At 47.1% G+C, this 25,733-nt stretch overlaps 1 protein-coding gene across 8 annotated transcripts in view; it reads left to right on the top strand.

Moving 5' to 3' along the window:
* Positions 1–1,249: 1,249 nt before the first annotated feature.
* SLC10A7 (solute carrier family 10 member 7) overlaps positions 1,250–25,733 on the top strand; it is a 126,651-nt gene continuing 102,167 nt past the window's right edge. For 5 of the 8 annotated variants that reach the window (XM_064149453.1, XM_064149455.1, XM_064149454.1 and 2 more), the window contains exons 1-4: positions 1,250–1,378; positions 5,969–6,051; positions 7,169–7,305; positions 10,061–10,136. In XM_064149453.1, coding sequence (XP_064005523.1) covers positions 1,279–1,378; positions 5,969–6,051; positions 7,169–7,305; positions 10,061–10,136 — 396 coding nt within the window. In that variant the 5' untranslated portion in view covers positions 1,250–1,278. Of the gene's footprint in view, positions 1,379–2,624; positions 2,781–5,968; positions 6,052–6,889; positions 6,987–7,168; positions 7,306–10,060; positions 10,137–25,733 lie in introns of those variants that run through there. The other 3 variants (XM_064149459.1, XM_064149460.1, XM_064149461.1) reach the window with 3 other exon arrangements.

Raw genomic sequence — 25,733 nt, forward strand, 5'->3', positions numbered from 1 at the left:
GGCAGCGGTGGCAGTGCTGGGATGAGCAGCTGCTCCGACAGCACGCCCCACGCTTCATCCTTTCCTCGTTACTGTGATTTCGGGCGAGGGGGACGCGGCCAGGCAGAGCCTGGGCTAATGAAGCTACGGGGGAAGCGCAGACGAGAGGCAAACCGGAAAGGGAGCGCAGGGTAAGGCTTTCTGCTACCCCGTGTTGACGGAAACATATTTTAACACCGGTATGAACCCACCGACCTGAGCACCGGGACCCACCGGGAGGCGGCTCGCCCGGCAGCCGCGGGACACGTCGCAGCAGGCGATACCGGCAAGCGGCGAAAGACGTTTCTTTTTCGTGCGGGCATCCCTTGGGTCTGCTAAGGCCGGAGAGGCGACAACCGGGGCTGGCTCCCAGCCGGCGAAGAGCAACATCGCCTGCCGTCCTCCCGCGGTGCCGGGACAAGACGCGTGCCTGTGTCACAGGTGCCACGCGTGTGCCACAGCACTCACCGTCTAGTCCTCGCTTCCTTCACACGGGTTGTGGGATGTTACCTGTCGGTAGTTTCCCTGCCGGCCCCAACCCTCACAGCGAAACGCCGCCACGGAACGATCCCGCGTCTGGCCCCTTCCCCCAGCCGCTCGCGGCTAAGAGCAGCTGGGCGGTGCCCGCAGGCCCCGACCAGGGTCCCGCCTGCTCCGTCTCGCCTGGCCGGGGTGGGTCCCGCATGTGTGGAGAGCGCTGCCTCCTCCCGTCCGCTCCATGCAGCCCGGCCCGGCCCGACCCGCCGCGTCGTGCCCGCCCTCCGCGTCAAGCGGCGGGCGTCACGCCGCCGTTGTAATGTACCAAAACAGTGCGCACACACCGCCCGCCCTCCGCCCCGCCGCGCCCGCGCAGCCCTGCGCCCGCCGGGGCAGCGCCGCCCGCCGCCACTGCTTCTAAGGGGCTGCGCTCCTCAGCCTGCCCCGTGAAAGCAGCCATGGCGGTGGTGTCGCTGTCCTGTCTTCTCACCCCGCCCCCCGCCCTGGCTGCCGCCGCCACCGTCCCTCGGCGTGGGGCTGCAGCGCGGGGCGACCGAAGGCGGCGGGGGAAGCCGGCGTTGAGGGCAGCAGGGCGGCGCGGCCACTGCGTGTCTATTAGGAGGTGCGTGGTAGCGATGGCGGCGGTGGGTGAGCCTGTTCCTGTCAGCGGATCCGGCTGGTCCTGCCGGCGGGCGGTGGGGTTGCACCCCGCCCCGGCGCCGAGCCGTGCTGCGCCGCGCCGGGCTGGGCCGTGCCGGGCGGCGGGCAGCGGCGGGGCAAGCCATGGGGCTGCTGGAGCGCCTGCGGAAGGAGTGGTTCATCCTCGGGATCGTGCTGGTCATCGCGGTGGCGCGGCTGGAGCCTACCGTCGGCGTCAAAGGGGGTGAGTCCGGCCGCTGCCCCGCCGGGAGCGGTAGCTCGGCGGGATGTGCGGGGAGCACCGGTGCGCGCCTCTGGAGAGCCTGGGTACCCTCGTAGGAGCCCGGCGGTAGTTTGTCAACTCCCAGTGGCCGGCGCTGCCCTCTCTCCTACCCTGCCGCTGCGTTGTGGCTGTCCGGGACGGGCTCGGTGCGGGCCGTAGGGCAGAGAGCCAGTGGCCTCGCTGCTGCGGTGCGGAAGGGCTGCGGATCCCCGCGGGGGAGGGTGCCTGTCTCCTTGCTGCCGAGAATGCTGAGACTTGCTCGGATGCCTCTCGGCCATCAGGGCTCGGAAACTTTGTAACTGGAGTTGCCCATGGGAGCAGGGGGGCGAGGGACGAGGTGCGGGACACGGGACACACCCGGATCCCTCCGGCCCGCCTGCGGTCCCTGCACCTCCAGCAGCTCGGCTTCTTCACTTGTTCAGCAGTCACCGTGCCTCAGGGACCCAAGAAATACTTCGCTGTCTATGACTTTCTGAGGCACTGTACCAGCTGCTCCTGTGGTGTCCTGCTGTACCGGGCTAGCAGGAGTGACACTGGGTAGCAGCTAGGAATGCAGCCCAGTTAAACTGCAGTAACTTGAAGAACTCTTAAGATGGGCACAAAGTCATCGAAGCTCAGCGGACGAGGGTGTGCTAGCCGTGACCTCCTCCGGAGGTGCAGCTTAGTGTCTATTGTGTGAAAATTTCGGGGCTGCATTTCCGCCGGGTGACTTTCTTCAGTTTACTAACAGCACACTTGTATTTTAAAGATTCCTCCCCCCCAAACATCCCCCCTTACTTCCCCATGAAAGATGAGGGGAGAACAGTGAAAAAAGCATCTGTACAGAACGGTGTCAAACGATCGCGGGAAACAAATCAGACCTGTCCTGCTGTAAGCAGTGAGAGCTTGGCTGATTCTTGGAGCAAGAGCTGGTGAAATACCCAGCGTTACTCTGAAACGAGCAGTGCTGTGGTATATCTTGATGTACACATGCTGCCAGCATCTTCTGGTTAGCTTCCAGTGTAACTTCATTTCCAGATGTTCACAGTCTTCTAGAACAAATTAATTTTGGGTTTTCTTTTTCCCTTCTCCTAACTGCTCGCTGAAGATTTAAGGAAAGGGCTTGAGCAGAATTCCTGTAGCAGTTGCATGCTATGGGAGGGGAGGAAGGATCTGACTATGCTTTTATACAAAGTGATTAAAAAAAACATGTTTGTTTTCTTAACAGAGGTGAAGTTTGAGGATAGACAGCTTCTCACTGAGGAGCCAACCTCTCCCCTCCCTTAGGCTCTGGGAGAAAAAAGAATGGTATTAAAAAAACCCAAACTCTGTCTCTGAGTGCTTGCCGTGGCAACTAAGGCTCCGGTACTTCGTGGAGTTCAGGGTAGGCAAACTGCTGCTGTGCAAGGATCCCTTCTAACACCTGTGTGCTGTTTTGCAGAGGTGGATAGGACCCACATGGAGCTTCTTGCAGGATCCATGCTGTGTCTTCAACAGACCTTAAAGATGACTTTTAAATGGATAGTATGGGTTGGTTTGTCTCGTTCTGGTGTGATTGTCATGCTAATTGTTAGCGGCAGTGTGGGAGGTCCTTTTAGCTTGGAGATCATTTTTTGCTCAGTTTACTTCCTGCATGGAGCACTTCATTTCATTATCCCACTGCAAAGTGGTGTCAGGGTTTGACATGGTATTGGGCCTGGGACAACTAGCTGGAAAAATCTGAGTGCTGATTGAAACTCTGGAGCTGGTGTTCCCCAGATTGGTGTCCCTCTTCTGAAGCTACCTGATCTGAGTGCTCATTTTAAAACCAGAAAAAGAAGAGGTGGGGATTTAAGAGCAAACCTTGGTCAGTCACCTTCCAGCTGACAAAACCATGGGCTGTAATTTGCAGGGCCTTGCTGGATGTGGGGACATCCATATCAGTGGAACATTGTGCCTGAAGTAACAAAGATTTGTGCTGTGGCCACCTCCAGGGCATAAGCCAAGCCCTCTCTGTGTGTTTTCCTATTTGGTGAATGAGTCTACTGAGTTCCTTTGCGAAAAGAGCTTTCCTTTAGCGGGAAGGAAGAAGTGGATCTGTTCCAGTGCTTCATGAATGTGTGGTGGCTCTGGCCAGCCTGATCTAGGGTAGGGTGCCCCTGCCCATGGCAGGGGGGTTGGAACTAAATGAACCTTATGGTCCCTTCTAACTCTGACTGGTTGTGTGATTCTTTAGTGGGAGAGCTTTCTCCTATGTAAGAATTCAGGTAGCCCAGTGGAAAACCTTAAAATAGAAAACCTGGGTCCTGGAAGAACCCATGTCTTAGCTAGGCTAACTAACCCTCTGCCGGTGTGTATGTGCATGTACAGGAGCTTTCTAATCTCCTAGAAGATCAAATGTATTATTACATATATATAGATATAAATCTAGTTTGCTGCATAGCTATACTTATTTGTAGAACTTTTCTCTTTGTTTTTACACTCCCCCAGCTCTTCAGTTAACACACCATCATTTTGCAACTGGCCACACGCTTTGTAGCAACTTTAACTCCTGCATTTCCTGTCTTATTTTGGTCTTCTGCCACTTGTAAGTTGTTTGGTTTAGGTTTTGTGTTTCACACACGGAGTTTTAGTGTCTGATCAGCAGAGTCCTTTCTGAAAGTAGGATCTGGCTTTAAATGACTTCAGATGCAATTCTGCTTAGGCTCGTCATGCAGTCAGATCCCTCTAATTTAAGGATCATTGACCTTGCTTGAGTGTGCCCATCAATGTATCATTCATCTGAGAGGGCAGAAAGGATCTTCTCTTCTGGACTCTTGAGTAAAGGCTTCCTTGTTTGCTTGCTGAAGTTTTGCTCATGACAACTTGCTGTCATGTGCAGAGTTTGGGTATTACTTTAATCCTAAGCAGAATGCTGGTATTTTCTTCCTAATGCATTAACTGGATGAATGCTCATGAAAAAAATGAGTTTATACATTTTGCACTTGCTGGCCTCCAAAGGCAAAGTGTACTAAGATAATTCATCACTTTTATAGGAGTGTAAAGAATACTTTATTTTAATCTCCCTGGAAAAAAAATACATACAAATGTAAACCTTTAATCTAGTGGAACCCTTGGAGGTGCAGGCATCAGCCCTTGCTGATCTCTCTGCAGCAGCCCAGGTGTCCAGGAGAGCCAATGGCATCCTGGGCTGGCTCAGGAGCAGTGTGGCCAGCAGGACAAGAGAGGTTATTCAGCCCTGTGCTCAGCACTGCTCAGGCCACACCTTGAGTGCTGTGTCCAGTTCTGGGCTCCTCAATTCAAGAGAGATGTTGAGGTGCTGGAAGGTGTCCAGAGAAGAGCAGCAAGGCTGGTGAGGGGCCTGGAGCACAGCCCTGTGAGGAGAGGCTGAGGGAGCTGGGGGTGTGCAGCCTGCAGCAGAGGAGGCTCAGGGCAGAGCTCATTGCTGTCTGCAGCTCCCTGAAGGGAGGCTGTAGCCAGGTGGGGTTGGTCTCTTCTGCCAGGCAAGCAGCAACAGAACAAGGGGACACAGCCTCAGGTTGTGGCGGGGCAGGTCTAGGCTGGCTGTGAGGAGGAAGTTGTTGGCAGGGAGAGTGATTGGCATTGGAATGGGCTGCCCAGGGAGGTGGTGGAGTCACCGTCCCTGGAGGTGTTGAAGCCAAGCCTGGCTGGGGCACTTAGTGCCATGGTCTGGTTGTTTGGCTGGGTGCTAGGTTGGGCTGGCTGAGCTTGGAGGTCTCTTCCAGCCTGGATGATTCTGTGATTTGCAGTAGTGTCCCTTCATGCAGGAGGGTTCACATCCACGAACACATGTGAACAGATGTCAAAGGAACAATATTAATTATTCATGATAGGTAATAAACCACCTACAAGCAATGGACAAAGCTCAATAGTTTCTGCTCAGCTGTATCAATGATTTAACACCAGTCTTAACATATGCAATGCTTAAAGATTTGATTGGATGGGGCTGGGTGAGAGGATGGAGTAGATGAGCTTGGATCTCTCTTCCAACCTGCTTGATTCTGTGATTCTATGAAAAGTATTATTGTAGGGCTGGAATGAGCCTTTTTGCCACAGCCCTGTTGGAGGGGAAAGACATGAACTTGTATTGTCCCAAGGAAATACAAGGTGCAATTTGGCTTCCTCTGTGCAGGCAGGCAGAGGTGAGTGTGTCATAGGTGCCAAAGTGAGATGATGTTGATAGCACCAGGGAGAGAGCAGAAAATAGTTTTCCTTGAGCATGTGGATTGAGTTTGCTGATGCTGTAGAGATGCTTTGACGACAGAGCCATGACATCCCCGTTTTTCACATTCCTGGGATTTACCTGTTAGTTCCCAGTGACCTGCAGTCATGGGAAGGCAAATCTGTGTGACATCATCCCTCACTCTCCACCCACTGGTTTGCTTTTCTTTAACAACCAGGAGCATGCTTTCTGTAGCTTAATAGACACGTCATTCTTTTCATTAGAGGCTTTAGTGATCAGGTTTTCCCCAGGTGTGTTTCTAAGTATTCTCCTTTGCTTTGATGTAGCAGATGCATATCATTATCTCCTTGACTGTAGCTCACTTTGTTCTCTTTGTCTATGTTTTTTAGGACCCTTGAAACCAGAAATTACCATAACTTACATTGCTGTTTCAGCTATCTTCTTTAACAGTGGACTCTCCTTAAAAACTGAGGTACTGTAATTTCTCATTGCATCATTCTTGTCTTGCTTTGCAGAGTTTTGTGTTGCTTCTGATCAGGTTTGAGAGTAATTGGAATACTTAATTAACATGCTGTTGTGGTTGATGCTGGGCAAACAGCTAACGAGAGAAAATAGATATTAGACGTTTATAGAATAACCATCTACACCCTGGATGTGTCCCAAACCCACATCAGGACAAGAAAAGGCATTGTAACCAGAACTATGAAATGAAGTCCTCTTGTTCTGTCACTGGGTGCCTGGGGGAACACAGCCTCAAGCTGCACCAGGGCAGGTTTAGGCTGGACCTGAGGAAGAAGTTTTTCACAGCAAGAGTGATTTGCGTTGGAATGGGCTGCCCAGGGAGGTGGTGGAGTCACCATCCCTGGAGGTGTTGAAGCTAAGCCTGGATGAGGCACTTAGTGCCATGCTCTAGTTGATTGTCTAGGGCTGGGTGCTAGGTTGGACTGGCTGAGCATGGAGGTCTCTTCCAGCCTGGCTGATTCTTTGATTCTGTTTTTAATTTGCTGTTGTTAATCAGCCTATTTTTTTTCTATAAATCTCCTGTTGCTATAATAGATCATCCAAACCTGCTACTGATTACTTTGCTTCTTTGTTTGCTACTCTTTCCTGAATAACCCCACCAGGAAAGGTGACTGTTTGGAATGCGGACATCCCCTTTTTGTGTTGTAAATGAGAATCACCGCTTGTGGCTCCCTTTAGACTAGAGGAACCTGCAGTCACCTGAGCGCTGCAAGTTTCCCTTCCTCTTGATATCAGCAGTCAGTAAGCAGGCTGTCAGCGTAGTTAGCAGAGGTCTTGAAGCAGTGACAGAGTGCTGAGGCTGCCTGCTGAAAAGCCACCTTGTGAGAGCTGCAGTGTGACTGTGAAGTGGTGGACAGCTCTTCTGGAGAAGTGCCCAGGAGCAGAGTGAGCTTTTCTTTTGGCTAGATGTTCTTTATTATGAAACAGGAGATCAGATGATCCCTAAAGGTGCCTTTGTGACATGTGTTCCCTTTGTGTTAAAAAGATTATCCTAGTTTTAAAAGCACAAACCTGATCTTACTTCAGCTGGTGTGACTGCAACTCCTTCTCTTCTTTTTCTTCTGCAGGAGCTGACAAGTGCTTTGATGCATGTGAAGCTGCACCTTTTTGTCCAGATTTTTACACTTGTCTTCTTCCCAACAGCAATATGGCTCTTTCTTCAGCTGTTATCAATCACACCTATAAATGAGTGGCTTTTAAAAGGGTACGTTTAAGCATAATGGAGTGAAATCTATTTGTAGCTGTCTTCTTAAAGGGCTGCTAACCTTGCAGTGGGCTTTTTAAGATTTGTGAACAGATTTTGCTGGTGGTCTTTGTGCTTCAGCACTTTGCTGTCAGAAACACAGTATGTGCACAAGGTTATCCTTTCAGGAGGTCTGGCCAGTTCATTTCATGTGCAGGGGGCTTGCAACAGGTGAGCTTTCTCTTTCAGAAAACAGAGGTGAAAATGCTTAGGTGTGTCTCAGAAGGATGAGGAGGAAAGAAAAGGAATGCTGGAGAGAAGTGAATAATTATTGAATATGCCACACACTGCTCTTTTGATGTGTTTTTAAACACTTTGTTTTGAGCCTCTCCTGCATGTGTCAACTGGGGCTCAGTATCAGCTCCTACCTAAGTTATGGAGGAAAAAGAAGGGAAAAAAAACCCCAACAGTAAAGTTTTTGTAGGAGGAGAACTTCTAAGACGAGCAGAAGCTAAGTTGCCATGAAACCAACGTGTTTTGAATCTTTGGTATTCCCTGCTGAAGTGCACTCTCCAAAGCTGTCTCGATGGTGCAGTAGTTGCAATAAAGTAAAAAGCTTCTTTGCAGAATCAAAGGTCAATACCTAACAACTCGCAGCTATCCTGGGATGTTTGAACACTAAAATCAAGTATTTTAGAAAACTATTTGAGGAATCCTCCTCGTTTCTTACTGCTTGGTGAAACATTGCTTGAAGAGAGTTCCTCGTTTCGTGCTAAAGCTGCTCATCTTCATGTTTTCACAAGGCTTAAACCGAGAAGAGCATTTTGGTTTAAGAGCCTCCTCCGAGTGTTAAGTGATCCAAACGCTGCTGAGAAGGTGAAATTGACACAACATAGTTTGAAACTAGCAGTGTCAGTACTTCAAAGAAGTAACAAAGTTGCTATACAACTTCTGTTTGCATTTGGCTACTAACAGTAAAGATTGCTCTTTACAGTAAAATCTTTGTGAAGTTTTCCCTCAGCTGGAACAGAGACACAATTTTCCTCAGTGAGTTTAAAATCACCTCCTAATCCAAGGGAATTTTACTGAGGGGCAAGGTGCAAGAAATTATGTGATCAGAAGTTTATCCTGATGCCACACATCTGTAGGCTGTTGGTTTTTTTCCCCACCTAGAAACACATAAGTACTCTAAGGAAAATAGGTGAGAGCAGGACAAGCTTTGGTGAAGTTTGTTGCTCACTAGGCATGCTCCCGGTGGGAGCTAGTTAAGAGTCCTGACAGAGAGCTGGGGAGAGCAGCAGCTGCTCCCAAGGGCATGCAGCAGCCTTTGGCTGAGTGGCTCCCCTGGGGACTGGAGTTTTTTTTCCTTTACTCTCTGCACAAGGTTTTTCCTGAATGACACAGCCAAGCCCTCAGTTAATTTCCTGTATTGCTTCAGAATGTGTGGTAAGTTCTCCTATCCTTTACAACAGTCTGTTTTGCTGGAAGTGCTCTTGGAGAGGCAGGTTCAGATGGTCCCAGCTTTTCATGTGTTTCCTTGATCTCTGTTTCCTTTCTCTCTGGGGAGGTGGTGAGGAGGTTTTATTGCTTTGCAGTTGTGGAGCAACTGAGGTAATCCCAAGCATCTTTCAAATTCAATTTGGTTAGCTAACAAGGTTTTGCACTGACAGCATCCCTTTGACAAGGGGCACGAAGCACATTAGTGATGTTTGCAGAGTTTCCCCTCTTCTGCCACTCTTAGCATATGGCAAATCACAGGTGCTAGGGCAGGAGATACAAAGATAAGGCTTTGGTAGGTCTGTATCTAAAGTGTGTGACCTGGGACTATACTACTCAGATGTGCGTAATGGACCAGCAGATCAGGTATTACACAGCATGTGTTTGGATCCCTGATGTCAGTGTTTCTAGCGTGGCCTGAATCAGTGGAGGTTTCAGTTTGTTGGTTATTATCTGCAGCAATCTGTTGGCCATTAGAGGACTTTGTTTGTGTATTGGTCATACTGTGTGTAGCTGACACAAAGCAAGGAAAAAGTTCACAGGTGTGTGTTCCAGTACAGCTGGTTAGAAGTATTTCCACTTGGTGGGCACTATTTGTTCTGTAGAGTAGTGCTTTCATATGGAGCACCTTAAACCTTGCCACTGACTTGTACTTTTCTCTTCTAATTGGAGTTCAGAGAGATTGGGTGTAGGAAGTCCCTGCCAGATGAGATGAATGCATTTGTGCACATTTCATAGCTCTATGGATAACTCTGAGCTTAATCCATCCCTTATCAGAGCAGGTGAGGAGTTGAAGGAGCTGGCTGCCAAGAGGCCACACAGAAGAGAGACAGCAGTATCACAAGCCCTGCAGGGGGTGGGCATCAGACTCACCATGTATTTGCCTGCTCTGTAGTTTTGTATCTGTTTCCATTCCATTTATTTCTTCCTGTACTTCTTCTCAACTTGAGCTTATCCTGCTAAGTGCTGACAGCTCTCTGCTTCTTTAGCTTATTTCACTGTAAGCTAAAGGTACTGTGTGTAATTCCAAGGTGGTGCTTGGCACTTTAATTGGATTTATATAGTGCTTGCATTGGTTGTGTCTTTCCTCAGTGTCTGTAGCTGATAAACTGAATATTGTCATTGCCATTTACCTGTTTCTTCTGTTTAAGTTTTGTGTATATTTGCAATGTGTCAGTTGCTCTGAAACGTTCTCCCTGTTGTGGGGACTGTAAGGCTTTAGGTTGTGTAGTGTGTGCATTATGTGAGGAGTGTAACACTTGGTTTTTGTTGCTTTCAGCTTGCAGACAGTAGGCTGCATGCCACCTCCTGTGTCTTCTGCAGTGATATTAACCAAAGCTGTTGGTGGAAATGAGGTGAGTGTTTGTTTTGCTTTGGGAAGCTTTCTGTTAAAGAAGTTCTAACAATTACTTGTTTGTGATGAGCTGGTGACAGAAATATTCTCTGCAGTGTGCTGCTGCTGTGGTTTGTGAAAGCTTCCAGAGTTAAAGCCTGGGTGTTGTGCTGGTGTCAAACAAGGGAAATGGTGCCATGTTCATCTGCTGGGACTGCTGTGTTTGGAAGAGGCTCAGCTTTCTCATAGGAAGCTTTCTGACAAGGGGTAATGGGTTTAAACTGGCAGAGGGAAGATGTTAGGAAAGGGTTCTTTGCAGTGGGGGTGGTGAGACACTGGCACAGGTTGCCCAGGGAGGTTGTGGAGCACAGAAGCACCCAATGTGATCATTGATCACATTGGGTGCTTCTGTGCTCCACAACCTCCCTGGAGGTGCTCAAGGACAGGTTGGATGAGACCTTGGGCAGCCTGTTGTAGTGGGAAGTGTCCCTGCCTATGGCAGGGGGTTGGAACTGGCTGAGCTTTGAGGTGCCTTCCAACCTAAACCATTCTGTGAATTGGGGGTTAGGAGATTTCTGCTTGTTGCTGCACTCTAATGCCTAACTCTATAGCATTCGTATGCTGTGTGCTAGTTACCTCAGAGACCCTTAGCTTGGTTGTGCAGATCTGCTCTTGCAGTGATTGTTTGAATGGTGCTTAGCATTAAGAGGCTGTGTAGTAGGAGTTCTTGAAGCTGCAAGTGTTGCAGCTGACTGTAGAGATCTGTGCAGAGATGATGAGACACAAACATGAATTGAAGTCTTATATTGTTATTTGAGACTGCATAAAGTGATAATTCTGGGAATCTGGAGTCTTCTGGCAGTGCTGCAAAGCAAAGTGCTCAGCAGATAGGAGATGCCAGAGTTGTTGTTTGTAGAGTCTGTGTGAGGTCGCATTATATTTCTGCCTTAAAGTGGCATGTTCTGATGTCACTTCAGACCCTTTGTCTTGCTGTTTTGAGGGAGGTCAGATAAGCAGCTTGTAGGAAATGAATCCAGCTGTGCTAATTAATGTAACTGTTTAAAGCAGATGAGACCTAGAAAGGGAGAGAATCACAACAGGTTAAAGCAAGGGCTGCTGGGCTGTGGTTCTCGAAGGTTAGAGCGAGATCTCAGCTCAGCTGTCGAGCTCCTGCGTGAGGCTGGGCGAGGCACTTCACCTTTTTTTTAAGCATGGCCATTAGTTGTGTACTTCTCATTTTCTGAGTTCAGACTCTAGGGACTGATTAATGTCAGCTTTGAAAACACATGATAGCACTGAAATAGATTGAAGTTGTACTTTGTACTGACAAAGTGCTGTTTAATTGCTCTATCCTCTGAAGAGAGACCCAAGGCAACTCAAGTCAAGCATCTCTAATTACAGGCAGTCCTGATGCACATCACTGTCTCCCAGTTTGCTACCTGAAAACAGTAGCCATAAAAATGTCTGTTGGAGATGCTGTGGAGTAATTAGGGTAAGGAAGTCATTCAGGTGCATAACAGTGATCAGCAGAGATAAGTTTTCCTGTTCCAATTCTAGGTGTGGGTGTTGTAAATCTGATTTAGTTGTGACAATTAAAGAGGCAGGAATGATAAGATGTGTAGTTAGTTTATTTCCAGAAAGCCCTCTCTCTTCACAGAGAGAGTGGTGAGGGACTGGAACGAGCTGCCCAGGGAGGTGGTGGAGTCACCCACCCTGGATGTGGTTGAGGGTCAGTTGGATATGGTGCTTGGGGAGATGGTTTAAGGTGAATCTTGTAGGGTTGCAGGTTGGACTTGGTGATTCTGAGGGGCTTTGCCAACCTGGATGTTTCTGTCATTCTGTGACCCTGATGTATTTCTCTTTCTGACATGAGCAGAGAAATTCAGTCTAATATGCAAAGAATTGAACTCTGGGAGCCAACTGGAAATGTGTGGTTGTTCTGTGAGAGCATTTGTTCACAACAGTCTCTTACATGGCCTTTGGCTTGTCCCGTGTGTATCCTTTACCTAGAGAAATTGATTTGTGTGAGGGTGTAGCCACACTGCATAATGCAGTATGAAGATAAATGAACTTTCTCAGAAGCAATAGAGTGAGGAAGCTCCACATGAGCTAATTAGTCTGAGAAGTGTCCTGCTGCTGTAGAATACAGGCACACCCTCGGTAAGTGCCCTGAAGACCTCTTTAGATTTCTTGAAACACAGCACACAAGAGCTGGGATTGGTGGTTGAGAGCAGTGCGGGGGATTTCAGCTTTTGTTTCTCTAGGGAGGAGTGACTGTTGAATCTCTCTTGGACTTGGTTGTTCTCAGAGATGGAACTCTTGTACTAGTAATGGCACAGCTCTGAAAACTGTCTGATAGGCAGCATTGTGAGGTACTTGCCTGTGGTGCTTGGTGGAAGGGGTGGTAGAAATTAGCATTTCAGTCCAAAGACCTGCCTGTGTAATTCAGTCTAGCAAGGAGCTGGGTTCTGTCCAGGCAGCTGTTGGCAAATAAGAGATGGAAGCAGTGAGGGAGGGAAACTCTGTCCTCTCTGAAAATCTAAGGTTTTAGAGGAGAGGAAGAAGATCTATGGTTAATCTGTCTTTTGTTGTGGTGTTCTGATGTGAGGAGTGGAAATGCAACTTGTGTGGTAGGGCTACAAATGCACATAGAATCATAGAATTGACCAGGTTGAAAGATACCTCTGCCCTGAGCCTCCTCTTCTGCAGGCTGCACACCCCCAGCTCCCTCAGCCTCTCCACACAGGGCTGTGCTCCAGGCCCCTCCCCAGCTTTGTCACCCTTTTGTTGACTGATTCATTCTTAGGTTTCTTCAGCCTCTCCCCGTGGTCTCTGTATGATGTGTGTCTCTCAGTTGTCTTTCAGCTCTTGTTTTGCCTCTCTTTCTTCACTCTGATTTTTTTCCATCATTCCTCTTGTGATTTCCTGTGTGATACTTTTATTAACCCTGCATCAGCTTTCTAAATGAGCCTGTTCCTAGCTGTTATTCTGAAGCAGAGTCACTTTCAAGCACTACGTTTAATGTGGTGCATCAGAAACCCTGTGAGCGAAAAGATGTTGGAGTGTACAATAGCATAAAAGAGAAGCATCACGGTCAGAAACAAAACTCTGATTTTTCATTTGGTGATACCTTCTCAATTGCTTCGTTGCTTCTGTCATCAGCAGCACTTATGAAATCTCTTCATTAACTACACAGACTGACCGTGGGCAAAAGTGGGAATGGAAACCAGAAGGCCTCACTTTTATTCTTTACTCCTCTTGAGCCATGAAAGGTCAAGGGGCCTGGAGCACAGCCCTGTGAGGAGAGGCTGAGGGAGCTGGGGGTGTGCAGCCTGCAGAAAAGGAGGCTCAGGGCAGAGCTCATTGCTCTCTACAGCTACCTGAACGGAGGCTGTAGCCAGATGGGGTTGGGCTCTTCTGCCAGGCAAGCAGCAACAGAAGAAGGGGACACAGTCTCAAGCTGTGCCAGGAGAGGTCTGGGCTGGATGTTAGGAGGAAGTTTTTGGCAGAGAGGGTGATTGGCATTGGAATGGGCTGCCCAGGGAGGTGATGGAGTCGCTGTGCCTGGAGGTGTTGAAGCAAAGCCTGGCTGGGGCACTTAACTCTGTGGTCTGGTTGTTTGGCTGGGTGCTAGGTTGGGCTGGGTGAGCCTGGAGGTCTCTTCCAGCCGTGTTGATTCTCTGATTTTAATGACAGTGCAGCATCTGACAGCACAGAAGGTCATTTTGTGTCCTTTTATTCTTTAAGTCTTGCAGTTTTTCAGTGAAATTACAAATCCTAGTTCTGCTACCAACTATCCATTTCTGCAAGACAGAGACAAATAAATATGTCAGCATTCCAAGGTGCTGTAAAGACAAAGCTATTAAAAGCTCAGAGATCCTTAGACAGATGCTTTAGAGATGCCAGATATTACTACAAAGCATTCAGACAGCAAATGTCAGACCCTCCTTAAGAATCAAAGTAATGAAGAAAAGAGCTAGAAAATTAGATCTATAAGGCTATTATCAGTTTGGGAGGGAAAAAACAATTTGCAGTGACTTTTATGGCAGCTTAACAACACATTTTTGAAAAGTGTAACATAAGAGGCAGGAGCTGTGATGGAATTGTACAGATAAATCGTGGCAGACAGTTCATTTCACTGAACAATGCTTTGGCTATTTTCTATCTCGTACACAACAAAACCAGTGAAGGGTTTTTTTGTGTGTGTTTAGCTGTAGCTTGTACAAATGCTCTTAATTTGGGCTCTCTTTTAATCCAGCTTGCCAGGCTGGATGGGTGGACAGAGGCCAATGGGATGAGATTTAACAAGGCCAAGTGTAGGGTTCTGCACTTTGTCCACAACATCCCCAAGCAGCACTACAGGCTGGGGACAATGGCTTGAGAGCAGCCAGGCAGAGAGGGACCTGGGGGTGCTGGTAGATGGTAGCTGAACATGAGCCAGCAGTGTGGCTAGGAGAGCCAATGGAATCCTGGCCAGGCTCAGGAGCAGTGTGGGCAGCAGGACAAGGGAGGTTATTCTGCCCCTGTGCTCAGCATTGCTCAGGCCACACCTTGAGTGCTGTGTCCAGTTCTGGGCTCCTCAGGAGAGATGTTGAGGTGCTGGAAGGTGTCCAGAGAAGGGCAGCAAGGCTGGTGAGGGGCCTGGAGCACAGCCCTGTGAGGAGAGGCTGAGGGAGCTGGGGGTGTGCAGCCTGCAGAAGAGGAGGCTCAGGGCAGAGCTCATTGCTGTCTACAACTACCTGAAGGGAGGCTGTAGCCAGGTGGGGTTGGGCTCTGCTGCCAGGCAACCAGCAACAGAAGAAGGGGACACAGTCTCAGGTTGTGGCAGGGCAGGTCTAGGCTGGATGTTAGGAGGAAGTTTTTGGCAGAGAGAGTGATTGGCATTGGAATGGGCTGCCCAGGGAGGTGGTGGAGTTGCTGTGCCTGGAGGTGTTGAAGCCAAGCCTGGCTGGGGCACTTAGTGCCATGGTCTGGTTGTTTGGACAGGACTGGGTGCTAGGTTGGGCTGGCTGAGCTTGGAGGTCTCTTCCAACCTGCTTGTTTCTAGGTTTCTGTGTGGATTTGCTGAGCCCATTGTAAAACAGGGGCTTGCATGTGCAAGATGAGGTTTTGAAGTATAAGCTAGAGTAGAATGAGGAAATGTAGTTTATATCCTATTTCATAAATAACCTTTTGAAGAGAGTGTTCTAATCTTGATTTCTTGGGATTTGGTTTTTGAGGCAGATGTGGACTTTGCAAGTTTGTTTTCAGGTTTATATTCCACAACTTGCCTGTCTGGAAAAGAATCAAGGCTGAGTAGTAACACTTTACACAACGAATGTTATGCAGTAGTTTTAACTGGCATTTAGAACTTGAAGATATAGGAGTAGTTATTGAGAAATGAACATTGGAAAAATCCTCTATGTGATTTATATATATATATATATATATAAGTAAAACCAGAGAAAGTGAACCTTAACAGTACTGTAAAGTCTCATGACAGACATTGATTTCTCTAAAAATACCTGAAGTTCTTTGAACTGTGTCTACATGTACATTAACCTGAAAAAACCACCAACCCACCCCAAAATAAAATGAATAGAAATAAGTACAAGCTGCAATGGTTTGTGAGCAGTGTACCAAGAGTGCCTTACCTGGGTAGGGAACACATGGTTATTATGAAACCAAGGCATTTAAGATCTTCAGATAAACTCTGTGTGTTGTATTTAGTTGTCTTCTATAAGATTACAGGACCTTAGGGGTTGGAAAGGACCTCTGAAGGTCTTTGTGTCCAATCCTCCTGCCACACTAGGAGCAGGGAATCTAGTGCAGGTCACACAGGAACACATCATAGAATGGTTTGGGTTGGAAGGGACCTCCAGAGGTCATCTAGTCCAACCCCTTGGAGTGAGCAAGGACATCCTCTACTACATAAGGTTGCTCAGAGCCTTGTCGAGCCTGGCCCTGAATATCTCCAGGGATGGGGCCTCAACTGTCTCCCCTGGCAACCTGTTCAAGTGTTCCACCACCCCTACAGTGAAGAACTTGTTCCTAACGTCTCTAGACAGGGTTGGAAAGGCTCCAGAGAAGGAGACTCCACAACCTCTCTGGGCAGCCTGTACCAGTGCTCTGGGACCTTTACAGTAAAAAAGTTCTTCCTGTGCTATGGTTTCCATCCCTTGTCCTACGCCAGGGCAGAAGTGAGCAGAGGCTGTCTCTATCCCTTCCTTTCTGACCCCCAGCCCTCAGATATTTGCAGACATTGCTCAGATCCCCTCTCAGCCTTCTCTCCAGACTGAACAGCCCCAAGGCCCTCAGCCTCTTCTCATCAGGCTGTGCTCCAATCTCTGCAGCATCCTTGTACCCCTGCCTTGGACTGTCTCCAGTAGATCCCTGTCCCTCTTGAGCTGGAGAGCCCAGAGCTGGATGCAGTATTCCGGGTGGGGCCTCAAAGGGCAGAGTAGAGGTGGAGGAGAAACTCTCTGGATCTGCTGGCCGCACTCTTCTTAATGCACCCTAGGGTCCCATTGTTTCTGTTGGCCACAAGGTCACATTGCTGTCCCAGGCAGGACTGCTCTCTAGCAGATCACCTTCTAACCTGTACTGGTGCAGTTTGTTCCTTCCTGGGAGCAGGACTCTGCACTTACCCTTTACAGTAGCTTTTTCTTCTCTAAGTAGAAGTCAGTATTTACAGTAGCGGTGTCTGACATTTGATTTCCAGATTGCACATGAAACATGTGGGGGTTTAGGCTTTGCTTATGAAAAGGGAAGTGATTCCATTGCTTTAAATTTGATATTGTAAAGGAAAACCCTCTCTGAAGAAATTAAAAAAATAAGTAAACAATTTTCTCTCCCCATATAGGTTAAATAGTTCTAAACTAAATGAAACTTCCCCTAACTGAAAATATAACTAACTCTGCTGTTAGATGTGGTGCTGAAGTCTCTGGGAAATGGATGTGGGTGTCAGAGGACAAATTTAGGGAAGATGTCTGTACTTCATATGGACAAACATAAAGAATTAACTGTGTCAGCATAAGCCCTGTGTGTAGATAGGAGTTGTTGTGCTATTAAATTCACCCACTCTATTCTTGGATTATGGCCTGATTTTTTTATGTATCCTAGGAGTTTACTTTACTTTTATCATTACTGTGCTTTGAGCAGATGGTTTTTATTGAACTATTTATTGACACTTAGGGGTTTCTCTCTCCCTGAGTGGTGAGTGCATTTTATATCCATCAATGCATAGGAGTAGCCCAAATTATTACTTACAATATGAATTTCATCACTGTAATGTGTCCCAGTCATGCAGCTCTATTAGGTATCTCTAGAGTTCCTCATTGTCTGCTCTAGTCTTCTATAACCCAAAGCCATTGTGGAATCTGCTGGGTTTTTTCCTCCTCTCACTGTTCTCCTTTGATTTATCACCAGCAGTTGTAATACAGATCCACTACTGAAACTGTTGAGAGTGGAAGGGATTTTCAGAGGCGTTCAGCTCTGCAAATTCAGGCTAACAGTGGGACTTTGAAATTACCATGTTTGAGCACTTCACCTCCAGGCTCCTTCCTTACTTTGTATGAAGTTTTGTGTTCTCCCAACAGCTTAGAAAAGCATCTGATAGTTACTAACTTAGGATGTCAGTGGTTGAGCTTGTGATGAAAGACTTAATTTTGTCCCTGGTTGCCAGTACCTTTGACTCAGTGTCTTTCATATGGCTCACAAGGTGTCCAGTGGAAAAAGCCTTTCTTTACACTTCTGGGAGCCTAAGAAGTTAGGGAAGTGCAAGAAAATTTATTACATCCCCTTAACTGCCTAACTTCATGTGCTCTAAGATCACAGCCTTGTGCACCTTCAGCCTTTCCATATCTGGGGTGCTTGTAGCAGCTCTGCCATCATCTAGAAGACTGTAAAACTGCCTGTTTAAATGATGCTAGGTTGTCTGGAAACTACCTGGAATTATCATCCCCTTGTGTCTTTACAACTGTATCTGCCTGACTAGATCTGGCTTGATCACAAGAGCATGTTCAGAGGCTTTGTTGTTGCTGTTCTAACAGTGCTTGGCTGGGAAGAGCAGGGTTGGGTTTTTTTTTTGTCTGCTGTGGGACAGGCAGTGACCCTGAAAGCTGTCTGTGGCATAAAGAAGCCAGGACAGAAGAGCTTTGCTCTCATGCTTGACAAAAATGGCCTTTAAAGCAAAGTGATTTAGTATTTGTCTTGGTCAGCAGGTTAATTCAGTGTAAGGTTACAGGGAGCATGGACTTGCTTGATTTAGCAAGGAGTGCTGTTCACCATGTGCTGCCCGATGCAAAGCAGGCATCTCTAACTCTTGGAACAGATCAATAATCACACTTCTCCTGGAATGTTTGCAGAGAGTAGTGTCCACTGCCCCCTCAAATTCAGCTTCTGTAATCTGCTGCTTGATCTTTAGGGCTGTTGGAAAGAGGGCTTGCAGATACTTCACTAGTGAGAGAAGTGTTAGAACTCTCCCTACTTCAGTCTTTGGCAAGTGTCTTTTGGAGAGCGTTGGAAATGCTGTTCCAAAGGTGACAAAGTGATTTGTTTGCAGTGGAGTGTTTTATGCTGTCTTCCATTGAATGCCAGCATTCAGTGTGAGGGTATTTCCTAACTGCTTGTTTTTGGCAGAGCAGCGCAGTAGTTTGCTGGCACTGAAACCCAGTGACACGCTGGGTTCTGCTTCTGCTGTCCCTCACCTGTTGGCTTGCAAAACAAATGCTAATTTAATACTAATTTTAATAGTAAGTGAAGTGTTTAATCATTGCATATATTAGGATTGGTGTTGAATCATCGACACAACTGAGCAGAAAATACTGAGCTTTGTCCATTGCTTGTAGGAGGTTTATTTGCTATTATGAGCAATTGATATTGTTCCTTTGGCATCTGTTCACGGATCATGTTTGTGGATCTGAAGCCTCCTGCATGAGGGGACACTACTGCAAATCCTAGAATCATCCAGGTTGGAAGAGACCTCCAAGCTCAGCCAGTCCAACCTAGCACCCAGCCCTAAACAATGAATGAGACCATGGCACTAAGTGCCCCATCCAGGCTTTGTTTCAACACCTCCAGGGATGGCAACTCCACCACCTCCCTGGGCAGCCCATTCCAATGCCAGTCACTCTCTCTGGCAAGAACTTCCTCCTAACATGCAGCCTAGACCTCCCCTGACACAACTTGAGACTGTGTCCCCTTCTTCTGTTGCTGGGTGCCTGGCAGAAGAGACCAACCCCATCTGGCTACAGCCTCCCTGCAGGGAGCTGCAGACAGCAATGAGCTCTGCCCTGAGCCTCCTCTTCTGCAGGCTGCACACCCCCAGCTCCCTCAGCCTCTCCTCACAGGGCTGTGCTCCAGGCCCCTCCCCAGCACTGTCACCCTTCTCAGCTTCCAGCACCTCAACATCTCTCTTGAATGGAGGAGCCCAGAACTGGACACAGCACTCAAGGTGTGGCCTGAGCAGTGCTGAGCACAGGGCAGAATAACCTCCCTTGTCCTGCTGGCCATGATTTAGCATGGCTGATAGTTGCTCTAGTGTGTGTTTATAAAGCTAGCAGAAGCTAATATGCAGCAGTATTGATTGTTCAAAATGCAATTAGTTCAGCATTTGTTCCTAAAAAGACCATTTGGGCTGACAATGTGGAGGGTATTGCTACCATGCTGGAAGGTGAATAGCATTTACATTTGACTGCAGCTCACTGCAGGGAAATCAAAACTAAACATGGCTGCTGAGAGGCCAAAATGCTTTTTTTTCCAAATTGTTCTATTTTGCAATAATTGAAATTGTGTTTGTTATTGTTGCAAAGAGTCCATCACCTATATGTGGCTGTGTTCTTAGATACATACTGTGTGAGTCTTTCAGCTCCAACTGCATATCTGAAACCTTTCAAAAGGAAATCTCAATGAGCCCCATGGGGCAAAGTAAATTATTACATGTGGTGAACTCTTAAGTCATAGACCAAGGTCATGGCAGTGAGAGTGTATTTCAAAAAGGTTTTATCTGTGCTTGGAAAGCAAATGAAATCTCTCATCATTAACTTCAGAATTATAGTTAGAAGAGGATTTTCACTAGAGGTGAAAGATCAAGTTCATGGTGGACATAATGGAGTCTGAAAAGTTAGTTCTGAGACATAATACCAGGACATGAAACATTCACTGAGGTTGTCCTCTTATTGATGGGAAGTCTTACAGCCTCTAATCTGGATGCTGAAGATCAGAAGCACTGTAATTATTGGCAGGTGTTGAGGCTTTCCTTCAACCTTTTTAGCAGAAGAAAAAAAAAAACCAAACTTTTTGGGTGATATTGTAAGGACCTGCAGAAAGATGTCCCAGTTCTTCAGCTCTGTCACTGTCTGTCACAGCACACAGGCTGTATTCCTTAGTCAATAATCCTTCTCTAGAAATATACTTCAGTAAACCTGAGTGCTTCTCAGTCCCAGGTGCACTGTGTGCATGCAGTGATGTGCTGTCAGTGTCCTTATTTGTTCACAGTCTGAAGAAACCAGAAGGAGCAACTGGTGAAGGGAGATGGTGCAGAGCAGCGTAAGCAGAGCTAAGATGTTAGTGACCCGAGGTGTTATGCTGTCTGTGGAAATGGATAGTCATTTTTCTCTTCATTCCACACACTTCCATATTTGGCTGGAGGTGGCATGTGTGCATGCATGCATTTCTGTGGGACCAGTGAGCAGCAGAAATCTGCTCAGCAGCAGAGAGGCTGAATTTGATGTCTGTGTCTTGGGAATGGTTCTGCAAACAGCCCTGCCAATAACAGCACTCACTTGTTCAGCGGCTTCATAGTGCTTGAGCAGTTTGCTTGCAGAAGTGTTGGAATTCAACAGTGATGTGCTGCATTTAAAAGCAGAATATTAAACATGGGCAAATATGGATCCCTTCATATTTGTTCTTTCACTGTTAGGAAGGTTATTACCATTACAGGAAGGGTTCAGCTGTTGTGATTTTATTTGGAAGAGTCTTAGTCTCTTCTCATGCCCTTTTGCTTCTAAGTCAAATGTAAGGTTTTGGTGTTTTGTTGTCTTAAATCCTTCCACCTGTTTTATAGAGGAAGTATTTGCTAGAAGGTGCAGTTGCTCCTTGGCTTACAACTACAGTTTACAAGTACATACTTATTTTTGGCAAATGATCTATAAACTCCTTTGAATTGTGAAAAGAGGAGGCTCAGAGCAGAGCTCATTGCTGTCTACAACTCCCTGAAGGGAGGCTGTAGCCAGGTGGGGTTGGTCTCTTCTGCCAGGCAAGCAGCAACAGAACAAGGGGACACAGACTCAAGCTGTGGCAGAGGAGGTCTAGGCTGGACGTTGGGAGGAAGTTATTGGCAGAGAGAGTGATTGGCATTGGAATGGGCTGCTCAGGGAGGTGGTGGAGTCACCGTCCCTGGAGGTGTTGAATCAAAGCCTGGATGGGACAGTTAGTGCCATGGTCTGGTTGACTGGATGGGGCTGGGTGCTAGGTTGGCCTGGATGATCTTGGAAATCTCTTCCAACCTGGTTGATTCTAGGATTCTACACAGGTGAGTTCTACAGTAAGAAGGTTTTACAACCAGAACCTGAGAAGGAGCTGTAACAGCAGCTGTCAGATTTCATTTCTGCATGAAGTCAGCCACTGTGCCCATTCTGTAGGCATCCTCCCATGTCTCAGAGATCATTGTAATTTTAATTTCCCCCCCACAGACCTTTTCAAATCAGCCAGCTCCAGCTTGTTGGTGGTTGTCTTCCTTCACCACACTGAAATCTGCAGTAGTTACCTATTTCCCAGGTCTTAGTAGCAGTCAGTGTTTCTAACTTCCAAGAGAGCATTTTACTCGGGTGAATCAATTCTTGTGCTAACTCCTCATGCAGCATCTGATGAGCGAGGTGGCTCATTTAGCAACACTTCCAGCAGATGATGTTCATGGATTCTTTGTCACCTCTTCTAGGGGTTTCAGGGCTTTTTTTGGTGAGTGGTGGGAGGCAAGAGTGTCTTTTCATGTCCTGTAATATTTTTTGGTGACTTAATGCAGACCTGCCACAGAAGCAGATTTTGAAGGAGATTTCCTATCTTTCAGGCTTCAAGCTCCTTCTAAATTGCGAGGCAATGGAAAATTTCATTTTGTCAGGGTTTTTTTCCCTCCTGTAGAGCATATTGTAATATGCTGAGACTTCTTTCTGAGCCATCTCTCTTCTTAGATGTTTCCACAAAATTAGAAATAGTTGAATTTGGTTTTCCTGCTAATTAGCACATGCCAGCTGCTACCAGTGAAGGAACACCTGTGCTGCTAGTGAGAGTGATTGGCATTGGAATGGGCTGCCCAGGGAGGTGGTGGAGTCACCGTCCCTGGAGGTATTCAAGCAAAGCCTGGATGGGTCATTTAGTGCCATGGTCTGGTTGCTTGGATGGGGCTGGGTGATAGATTGGACTGGATGAGCTTGGAGGTGTTTTCCAACCTGATTGGTTCTGTGAGTGTACCTGGAAACCTGAGCATGGTTCTTCTCTTTTACTTCAGTGGAAATCCTATATTCTTCTGTTGAAATCAGAGCATTGGACTGGATAATTGTAAGTCAGAGTCACAAGTGAAGAGTGGCTCTCTATACTTTGTTGTAGGTGGATTTCAAAAGCAGTCTTAGCTAGTCCCCTTATGCAAAAGTGTGCCACTGACAAAATGCTAAGCAGATACTTGTCTGCTGTATTTTCATAAGTTAATTACTGCTCTTTGTTTCAAATAAATTATACAGGGCCTGTAAATCTGAAATGGAGAAGCAAAGAGGACTATCAGGATTTGTGCTGTTAATGGCTTGTAAAGATAGAGCTTTATTTGTGGGTTGGATGTATGCTGTGATCTTGAAGTTAGAGCAATCCTGCTTATCTTTCTTTAGGACGTGTGTTGGTCGGGAAATGTTGCTAAGCTTTTCCTCTGCTATCTGCTTATGCAGGTATTAGAGGAGTATAAAGGCATTTTATTAGCTGATGAACTGTTCGAGTACAAGATAAGAAACAGAGCTTTGCTCAGTGAAGGAAATATGCATTCAGAAGCACATTTTCCTCCAGCCTTCACTGAAGGTAAAGGCAGCCTCTAAAGCCCAGGAGGATTTAATCCAAGTAGTTTGTGGCTGTTTTCTTCTAGCTTTGTTCACACATACAGAAATAAAATGCCTAAATCATGACGAGCTGCATATTATGCATGCAGTCAGCAATGAACTGTAGAGCTGTACTGTTAAATGTCCTAGGCTGGGGAAGAGGAGATAGTTGTGCATGCAATCTTTCATATCTATGTAGAAATGAAGAGTCTTAGTAAGAATGTCTTACTTGGGTGGGGTTGATGGTTCTGCAGTGAGATCAATATTTGAACTGTATGTCATGTAAAGTATTGTTCATGAACTCTCTTTGGTATAGACTGAGTAGGCTCTTGGAGGAGTTCCAGACGTTGTTCGTGGTGGTGTTACTAATGTCCAGACTGGTTTTTCCTCTCTCTGTTCTACCGTAGTGACAGAGAAATGGGAGCTACTCTGTTCTGTTTGCTAATGATGGGCAGTGTAAACATGAGTCTTGATTGAAGACCTTTTTTCCTCTGGAGTTTGTTTTCCTATTTGATGTCCCCTTTTATGGATATGTTGGCATTCCTGTCATGCTACAGTGCTTGCTTCTTCCAGCTGTTGAGTTTTTGGAGAATGGCTGTGGGGAGTTCTATTTACTGTTCGAAAAGCTCACTGAATAGCTCTGGTTTCTGTAGCATTGCTGGGCACCATCAGCTACCAATGTTTGGATACTCATCAAGCAGAACTCAATACTTAGAGTGGACAGAGGAGTATTTATGTTGCTTATTTGCTGTTGGGAGTCCTGCTGATGACATCTGGCTTTAAAAATGAGTCTGTAGCATGCATGTCCAAGCTGTAACTGTAGTATTTAACACAGTCCTCCAAAACCAGGCTTGTAGGCACTGTGAAAAATGTTTGCTAGAACCTGCATCTGTATCCTCTCTATTTTTCTATCTTGAATGCGTGGAGTTAGTGTGGAGTTTGCTTTATTAACTGTTTATTTCTGGTGTATTTGGTGAAGGAGAGCTTACATTTTCATACGTGGAGTAATAGTTGCTCTTCATTTAAGAGGAGTAGAGGGAAAGCTGTGGGGATGCACTGTTCGGATTGTATGGTGAGAGAAAACGGAGAGTGTGTGAGTAAGCATCTACAGTGTGTTTAATACCAAATGTAAATCCCACCTAGTCTTTCCTTCCTTTAATGTTACCTGCATTAATGCCACCCCCACTGATGCAGTCACATTAGTGTTTTAAACACAATGGTTTGACCTGTTCTGCCTTACAATGCTTTTCCTATTACATTGAGTCTGGGGTGTTCTGCAGCAGAGAACACAGTAATAAAGTTTTGAGTGTGGTGATATGGAATATTTTATGATTTCCCTCTTGTTACTGTTGTATAAAGCTGTGTAGCCCCTTGTAAGCTGCAGCAGTTACAGAAGGCTTCAATTAAACTGTAACAGGCCAATATAGGAAAGCTTTTAAGAGAAAGGTTTGCTGAGCATGTTATTTATGGAGCCCATACAAACCAGTCTGTGTTGTCCTGGCACTGCTGGTATTTCAAAATGTAATTATTTGGACTCCCCTACATTCTTGTCACCAACATACCTGCTGGGTGAGAAAGCCAAGGAGAATTTATTAAATTCGTATGCAGAAAAAAAATGCATGGTATCTGTCTGTCCCTCAGGGGTCAGTGGTGGCACCAGTGCTGTGTAACATCTCTGTCAGTGATATGGACAGAGCAATCAGTGCAGCCTCAACAAATGTGCAGATGGCACCAAGCTGTGTGGCACAGTCGACTTGCTAGAGGGCAGGGATCCATCCAGAGGGACCTGGACAGGATGGAGAGGTGTGCCCAGCCCAACCTCACGACATTCAACAAGGCCAAGTGTAAGGTCCTACACCTGTGTGAGCAAAATCCCAAGCACAACTCCAGGCTGGGTGGGAAACGGCTGAGAGCAGCCCTGAGGAAAAGGACCTGGGGGTCTGGGCTGAAGAAAGGCTCAACGTGAGCGTGCTGGGCTGCAGCAAGAGCAGTGTGGGCATAGGGCAAGGGAGGGGATTCTGCCCCTTGGCTCTGCTCTCCTCAGACCCCACCTGCAGTCCTCTGTGCAGTTCTGGAGCCCCCAGCACAAGCAGGACATGGAAGTGTTGGAGCCAGTCCAGAGGAGGCCACCAAAATGCTCAGAGGGCTGCAGCAGCTCTGCTAGGAGGACAGACTGAGAGAGTTGAGGCTCTGCAGCCTGGAGAAGAGAAGGCTTTGAGGAGACCTTGGAGTGGCCTTCCAGTATCTGAAGTGGGATAGAGGAATGCTGAGGAGGGATTATTAGCAAGGTCTTGTAATGACAGGACAAGGGGTAATGGGTTTAAAGTGGCAGAGGGGAGATTGGAACTAGGCATTAGGAAAGGGTTCTTTGCAGTGAGGGTGGTGAGACACTGGCACAGGTTGCCCAAGGAGGTTGTGGCTGCTTCCTCCCTGGAGGTGTTTGGAATCAGGTTGGATGAGGCCTCAAGTGGGAGATTTCTCTGCCTATGGTGGGGGGGTTTTAACTGGATGATCTTTGAGGCCCCTTCCAACCCAAACCCTTCTATGATTCTGTCTGACTACCT

Source organism: Pogoniulus pusillus, chromosome 10, assembly GCF_015220805.1.
Source record: "Pogoniulus pusillus isolate bPogPus1 chromosome 10, bPogPus1.pri, whole genome shotgun sequence".
In the NCBI taxonomy this organism is placed as follows: Eukaryota; Metazoa; Chordata; class Aves; order Piciformes; family Lybiidae; genus Pogoniulus; species Pogoniulus pusillus.